Source organism: Pteropus alecto, unplaced genomic scaffold (genome assembly GCF_000325575.1).
Source record: "Pteropus alecto unplaced genomic scaffold, ASM32557v1 scaffold587, whole genome shotgun sequence".
Classification (NCBI taxonomy): Eukaryota; Metazoa; Chordata; class Mammalia; order Chiroptera; family Pteropodidae; genus Pteropus; species Pteropus alecto.
This window is the reverse complement of record NW_006439816.1, coordinates 350,689-358,366: the sequence shown is the minus strand read 5'-3', so window position 1 is coordinate 358,366 and position 7,678 is coordinate 350,689. Positions and strand designations below refer to the sequence as shown.

The following is a 7,678-nucleotide window of genomic DNA, read 5'->3' as shown; positions in this document are numbered from 1 at the left end:
TCGGGTCCCCTCCTCGCGCCTCTGCGACGTCCACGTTGCGCTCACGAGACTTTCCGGACCTGCTCCTGGGCTCCGGTTCAACCCACACCCTCCCTATCCAGGTGCTGCCTGTGAGACGACAGGGACCCGTTGGGGGACCTGCTCTGCCTCCGGGAAGTGGCCGTCTCCGCGCATGAAAGGCCCCGGAGGGCAGCGTGTGCTCCTAAGAATGACGTGGGGATCCACGGCTCGGGACGCCACGGCTTTGAATCTAACGATGCCGAATGACCAAACACAGAGCAGGGCCCGAGGGCCGCTGGCGGCGGGACTGCGCGGCGGGCAGCCCACCTAGGCTGGCAGCGCCTGGAGCCAGGCTGCAGGACACAGCAGCTGGTCTCCGTGGGAGGAGATGGGGACTCTGCCATCCCGACGCTGTCAGCACTGAGTGAGGAGCTACCTGCCAAGAGCTGGGTGCTAAACCACCCTTCAAAGGGAGCCAGTCCCCTCTGCGCGCCCTGCTCTGCCCAGTGTGCGGTCATAGGAAGATACACTTCCCTTGCGCCTTGGCTCGCTGGCGTTGGAACGGCCGTAGGTGGCACCAAGTCTCCAAGGCCAGAACTGTGTGTCAGTTGGGAGGGAGGGTAACCATGAGAACGGGGGCTGTGCTGACAGTCAGAGTTGGCTCGGGTTTCATTTTGCTGCGAGCTGCTCCTGCTGAGAGCCTGTTGGACGTGGCCATACCACATAGTCGTTGAATGCAGCTGGCATGTCATCCTCCCATTCTGGGGTCAGTTTCCTCATCTTAGGACTGAACCGCAAGTCACTTACCTGAGCTCAGGTCTCAACCTGCTTTGTCACTGATGAAATGTGTGAACTTGCTGTAGCCCCTTTGTATCCCGAGGCCGCCATTTCCCCCACGTACATTTAATGCAGAGTAGACATCAGGGAGACTCGAAAGTTATTCCCCGGCAGAAATTTGATTTGAAACGAGATGTCACGTCTGAAGCCAAACTGCCTGCTTCAGGTTAGTAGGCAACATACACACCAAAGCCGGATTTTTACATCTGTTTATTTCGTTCCAAACCTTTTTGAGGATTTAAATGTACCAGGCCTCAAACTCCCAAATTTTGTTCATTTTCCTAGATTTGACTGTGGATCCATAAGAGGCTGCGTCCTACCCTAGATATTAATACTGTGCCGCTTTCGCCAAGCCACGTTCTCTCCAAAAGCCCGCGAGCCCACGCATGTGCCAGTACAAGTAAACTTCCCTGCCTTATGTGACACTCCCCCCCGCCCCCATGTGACACCTGATAGAGCAGATCTGAGACCTGTAAATGGCTTTCCTTCATCTGGAGAAGAATGGATGGCAGCCTGATTCTTTAGAGCTCTTCACTCCAGAGCAACAGAGGACGCCCAGTGACGGGGCGAGGGCGCGGCACGGAGCATGGCAGCGGGGGCTCTGCTGCTCCAGCACCTTGCGTGGTCTCTCCTGGGACTTACGCGGCTGCCGGGGCCCAGATTCTCCTGCTGCACTGCTGTTTGAGCTGACAGCATCCTAGTGATGAGGCCCCTTCCTATCCACAGAGCCAAGGATCAGCGGTTTTCCTTTGGGAACTTGATAAGAGCTGGATTGGGACCAGTGGAGGGGGCTCAGACTTTGGCCTTGAATGCCGCCATCAGACGCCAACCGTGTCCCAACCGCCTAGTTATAACGGAACCGTTGTCTTCTTTGGCGCCCTTCAGAGGCAACCTCATCCTCCTGGCCCTGGGATGGCCTTGGCTTGGGGTGACAACCAAGTGACAACCAAGGATGCCTGGCAAGAAGGTGAGGAAAGGTCTGGGTAGTAGGAACACAGCAGACAAAGACCCAGATTATGGAGAAAGAGACACAGAGGCCGAGCAAGGAGAGAGCTTGAGCTCTTAGCGAGGTGACTTGTGCTAGCTGTCGCCCAGAGTCTCCTTTCTTTGAGCACTGGCACCTATTTTAGAGTGGCCCAGGATGCACAGCATGAGGGACACATTTGTTGGTAAAGGCTTAGACCGTTTCCCCTTCTTAAAAGAAACTGTCTAACCCTATGTGCAGCTGTTGCCTCTACTTTTTTAGGATCCAAGTCGGGAATAAGATTTTCCCTAAAACAAGCCCTTTCGTGGCCTAGCCCAGGTGGAAACATTGACCTGTAATGAATAATGCGAGATGCCATCCCCCTGTCATCGGCCCTCCCCTGCCTTCTGACGTGAAAGGGATGGCGTCACATTTTCACAGGTGGATACGACGATGGAGAGCTCGGAGCTCCTGGAGGTTAATGCACTGGCCTGGGAAATCTGTCAAAGTCAGTGAGGGGTGTTGAAGGTCCTTTCCTTTGTGACAGTCTACTCTTCCAGTCTATGACTGCAGCAGCTTGCGCCATAAAGTGAGATGCGAGTCAGCCTGAGATGAGTGTCAGGGGCGGGCTGGGCCAAGGTTAAGAAAAGCTGATTGGCCCAAGCTCTCGGCCCCTCCTTTCTTTTAGCACCCATGTGTCTACGACAGTCGTGAAAAGAAACAGGGAGCGAAGAGAAATGAGGGAGTAGAGGGCAAAAAGGAAAGGATGATGGGGGGCTACGCGGACACTCGGCAACTAACAGCACCCACAGCTCTTGGGAAGTCACAGCCCTCAGAGATTCTGAGGCGAAACGAGGCTTCTTGTGTCATTTTACCTCTTTGCCCTTCCCTGCACCCACGTCCCACCAGCAGCTGCGTCTTCCCGCCAGACTCCTGGGGGACAGAGTTGTTTATACTGGGTGACTAACAAGCTGGAGCCAAGAGGTCCCGGCCCCCCTTCCCCCAGGGGTTATGAAGTATAGGGACAGGTTCCACAGGCCATGGCTTGATTCCAAGCATTCCTAGATCCTGAGAGGAGAGAGACCCTGGCAAGTTTAAAGGCATTCGTGGGGAGAATTTGATTCATGAGTTTGGAACACCTGGAGCTTTGGCTCCAAGGGGATGTCGGGTGGCTGAAATGCTCTGTGCACAGGTTTGGGGACAAGTGTGCTGGTGGCAAAAATGTAAATGCTGAGCGGGGCGGGGTGAAGGGGAAAGGTGAAGGAGTAGCACACGCTGGCAAGGAAGAGGCATTAGATCGGCTCGTCAGGGGTGGGGGAGCCCGGCAGCAGCTCCCCATTGTAGTCTGGGTCAGGGGCCAACATTTTGTCCTTGCTGGAATCCCTTTGCTCTTTCTTGAACATCTTCTGATGCATCAGAGGCACGAAGAAGAGGATTACAGCTCCGATGATTGGGGGCACACCGGCAAAGTAGAAGGCCACGTGGTAGTCCCCAAAACAGTTGCGCAGGAGGCCTGGAACAGCGAGAGAGAAAAATGAAGCTCGGCTTTGCCCTACTGCCCAAAGCTGCTCTCTGCGTCTTATGCTACACTACCTTGACTCGGGGAACCCTGTCACTCGAAATATTTCTAGTTGAAAGAAAGAAAATCTCTATTACAAAGACAGGTGGCTCCTGCCTTGAGGGTAACGCACATTATGAAAGCAGCTTATGAAGCTCTTATGGACGGTCTCCATTTGTGACTTTCACGAAGCTACGGCTAACTCCTACTCACTCCTAGGTATGGAGTTAGGAGAGAAGCTAATTTAAAAAAACCCGCCAGAAGATGGCCGAGGCTTGTCTTGGTTTCCAGCGAGATACCCTTCTACCCCTAACGTGGGCTGGAGTATTCCTGTAGAACAATCTGGGCAGGTTCCTTTCGCCCTTTTTCTGAAGTTCCCATTTGTCCTAAGAAGAGGCTGTATGTGCACCCTCCGCTGTGGTTACAGATACGATCGGCCCCTCTAGGTTCCTCAAAGTCGCAAAGACCACGGATGTGCTAGGCGTGGAATGCGAGGCCTCCCCTGCTCACCTCCAGGAGCTAATGGGGGCCACCTCGTAGGAAGAATGGGCCCAGAAACAGTACTGAGGAAAGGCAAGTAGGCTCTCGGGCTGCTTGGGAGGTAAGCAAACTGGAAAGAGATGTGATTCTGGGATCTACCTTTGGGATCAGGGGCTGAGCAGAGGCTACCCTCCCCTGGTGGGCAGTGTGGCTGTGGCACAAGGGCCCGAGTGGCAGCTTTTGCCACTGTCACAGAGCATGGTCAGTGATCTCATAACAGCTGGCACAGAATCAGTGTTCGAGGACCATTTGTTGAGTTAGCTCAGTCGGCCAGCCTAGGAGAGGGCAGCCCATGAAATAATATTTGCAATGAATCCTAAAGAAAGGAGATGAAGTTCCCTTTGCATTGATTTTCCAGGGAACATTGTGTCTACCCTCTCGGAATCAGCCATGCTGTCTACGGTAAAACTCCACTGAAACAGATACGTAAACCGTGAAAAGCCCATTCCCCAAAATGAATCCAGGTGCATACACTGTGCTTAGTCTCTCACCAATAGTGGTAAGGGGTTGCGCATACTCTGGCAAGGTCGCTTAAACAGAGAATGCGAGGAAAAGGAGGTGCTCAGGAGCCCCAGAGCCTGGGAAAGACAGGACTCCCCCACTCACATCTTCCCTGTAACGTCAGCCTCACCTGCAATGGGGGGCCCAGCAATCATCGGCAGGGCCATCATGCCCAGGAGGTAGCCAATGGCCTGCGAGGCTTGCATTGGGCCCACCAGTTCAAATGCAATGGGGGCCATGATGGTGATGAAGAAGCCATCGCACAGGCCCAGGAAGAGGCAGACAACGATGAGGCCCCCGAAGCCCCGGCACAGGGGAATCATCATGCACATCAGGCCCAAGAGCAGGAAGGAGATGACCTAGAGGAGCAAGGGCTTGAGTTGGTCACGTTATGCTTTTCAGTCAAGACCACATAGCAAATCACCCCGCCTTTTTTAGGGTCTCATTCCTACCATTCATAAAATGGGGCAGTAGGATGTCCACAGAGAGGACAGTTGGGCTAAAGAGCCCCTTCTGAGTCCTACATTAAAGGATTCAAAGTATTTGAGAGCGCTCCTATTTAACTGCGAGTCTGTTCTTGCTGGCAGTAGGTTTGTTAGGTCGTTCAGTTGGTTTTTAGAGAGGATAAAAGAAATGTGCTGGCTGTGCCATCTGAAGAAATGTCCTTGTTGAGGACGTTTGCCCTTTGCTCTGGCTGTTTGGAGAGAGTCGGGCGGACTCTAGGAATAAGAACCCAGATACCCAGCTGCTTCTCTAGGAGATTCGCAGAGGCTGTAACATAAAACCAGACATACCTAGCAACAGCCAGGCCATAATGGATGGCAATTAAGAGTTAATGCTATTATATAACACAAAGGACACCAGGAATTGATTTTAATCAGCCTTAATTACTACCTATTGTATGTAGCTGCCTCTCAACATCCTCCATGGGACCTTGCCAAGGTTTAGAAATTAAAAATCTCTACTTGAACTAAGAATTGGCCCAAACCGAGGCTGTCCTGCAGGTTGTCACCATTTCCTTTCCAACAGAGGCTTGACACCAGGCACACGTGCCTGTCTTCTTCAATAGTAGGAAGCGCGGGGCCTAGTGGATGGCGCTTTAGAACCCGAAGCTATGGACACACTCATTTCCTCTTCCAGGCCTGTACCCGGGAAGGAAGGGAGCCAAGGAAGTTCATCCATTGTCTCGTGCTCGCAGCCTGAGGTACTTACAGCGGGATGAGTTTGGACAACTCACTCTACCTCTCTGGCCCTCAGTTCCTCAATCTGTAAAATGAAGAAGTCGAACTACAAGTCGATGAAGATACCTTTCGGCTATAATGTTCTGAGGTTGATTTATATTATTTTAAGTGGTAAAACTGGGTCAAGTAAGAGTGAAAAGAGACAGAATGGCGGGCGGGTAGGCGAAGCAGTCCGCAGAAGTACTGGTCCCTAAACCTAGTCCCGCTTCTGATTAGCTAACGTGTCTGCCTCCTTGCAGCAACCTCTGCACGATATAAGGCCAAAGCTGCTCGGACCGCAGCACTCTCCTGGGTGCTGTGCTGACAGGTGAGCTATATGGCGAGGCAGGGGCTGCCGCCTCTCCTCAAAATACAGCCCTGGCCCAGTGCTCGCTTACCCTGATTGCCGGTCCCTTTTGGCATCTTGGTGCTGCTGATACCGACAGGAAAGACCCACAGGGGTGACATATGGAAGAGGCTGCGAAAGCCACAATACTCCCATGTAAAATTCCACCCAGATAGAGCAATTGCTTATATTTGCACAGGAATTCATAATTTCATAATTTGTTGATATCACGTATAGGCTTTTGCTTTGACTCTGGTCAAGACACTTATCATCTCTGGGCCTTGGCTCTGCCTTCCATCGCTTAGGGTAAAGCAGACTATGAGGAGAGCGTTACGTAGGAGTTCAGCTCTGCCACTGTTTCGTTTCCTGTTTATCCATCAGATAACGAGACGTTAGACAGAACGAACCGTAAGGGCACCCCTAGCTCTGACAAAGCGCAGTCGCCAGGTCTTGCAAACCTGATAGAGTTGAGCACAACAGGAAATTTTAATCATATCCTCGTCCAAGACATCCGGGGGGATTTAGGACTGTTAGAGAAATCCCCGCTGTGAGTGTAGTTAGGGCTCCTTGGAAGTGATTTTAGGGCTTCGCCCAGGAAAGTGAGAATTCAACCACCTTCCTGATGGATTATTTGTGACCACCTGTTCTCTGGGACTGCTGTGACCCCTCCATAGGGTTCCACATTTGGGTGCCTTCTGGTAAACCCAGCTACAGGAGCAAAAAAGCACAAGTCAGGCCAGAAAGGCAATATTGCTGCCAGGTAGATAAAGACAGACAGCTTGAGCAGCAGTCTGTATTCAAGCCAGACCGGAAGCCAGTTCATACGGAAAGTGCTCTCTTTAGCATCCATGCCGCTACTGCCCACAACATGAGGCTGCCTGTGTCACCGTCAGAAGGATTAAAACCTTGCATGGCTTTAACATAGTTCTTTTTTTTTAACTTCCTAAAATCTGGCCGCAGCTACATTTCTTTCAATCCTCACCTGTGAGGTGAGATAATAAAAGCAAGAATTATTCTCATTGCGCAAATGAGAAGAGTGAGGCCTAGGGAAGGGAAATGATTTGACTTATTCCGGCACTTTGTGTACATCCAGACGATGACGTTTGACAGCAGTGCTCAGTACCAAGTAGCTCTGGATGTATAAGAGGTGATGGACCCAGGCCCGGGACTAGAGGAGAGAGACACTGAGCCATGCGGTGCTACAGATCCCCAAGACTCTCCAATGAGATCAGTCCCCACTGGGGGCAGCACCCAACTCCTGGCAATTCCTTTTCCTCTTTCAGATGGGAGAGCCATTATTAATAAAAACTTTCTTTAAGAATGTTCTCAGAGGTTCCATTTATGCCGTCCTCACTGGATCCTCACTCCATCTTGATGAAAGAGGCAGAACAAGGATGATTGTCTTCATTTGAAAGCAAGGGTCACCGGGGCTCAAAGAATTTTATCGACTTTCCCACGTTGTACAACAAGCTGGTGTCAGACCTAGGGCCCGGGGCACAGCAGTGACACACCCCACCACCCTATCCCAAAGGGTGGGGATAACCCAGCGTCTGCGGTAGGCTGTTTCTCCGTGCAGTGGACAGGGTGGGCATACTCACCTGCAAATAGATCTTCTTAAGTCCAGGAATGGAGTCACTGACACGGCCTGACACAAGGCGCCCGATGCCTGAGGTAGCCCCAATACACACCAAGAGGACCCAGGTCTGCTTGAT

General features: G+C 52.0%; 1 protein-coding gene across 1 annotated transcript in view; it reads right to left on the bottom strand.

Moving 5' to 3' along the window:
* Positions 1 to 1,029: 1,029 nt before the first annotated feature.
* The window catches only part of SLC16A2 (solute carrier family 16 member 2), an 11,865-nt gene continuing 5,216 nt past the window's right edge, over positions 1,030 to 7,678 (bottom strand). Inside the window, exons 4-6 of the mRNA XM_025050422.1 lie at positions 7,565 to 7,669; positions 4,531 to 4,759; positions 1,030 to 3,314 (exon numbers count right to left, since the gene is read on the bottom strand). Coding sequence (XP_024906190.1) covers positions 3,094 to 3,314; positions 4,531 to 4,759; positions 7,565 to 7,669 — 555 coding nt within the window. The 3' untranslated portion in view covers positions 1,030 to 3,093. The remainder of the gene's footprint in view (positions 3,315 to 4,530; positions 4,760 to 7,564; positions 7,670 to 7,678) is intronic.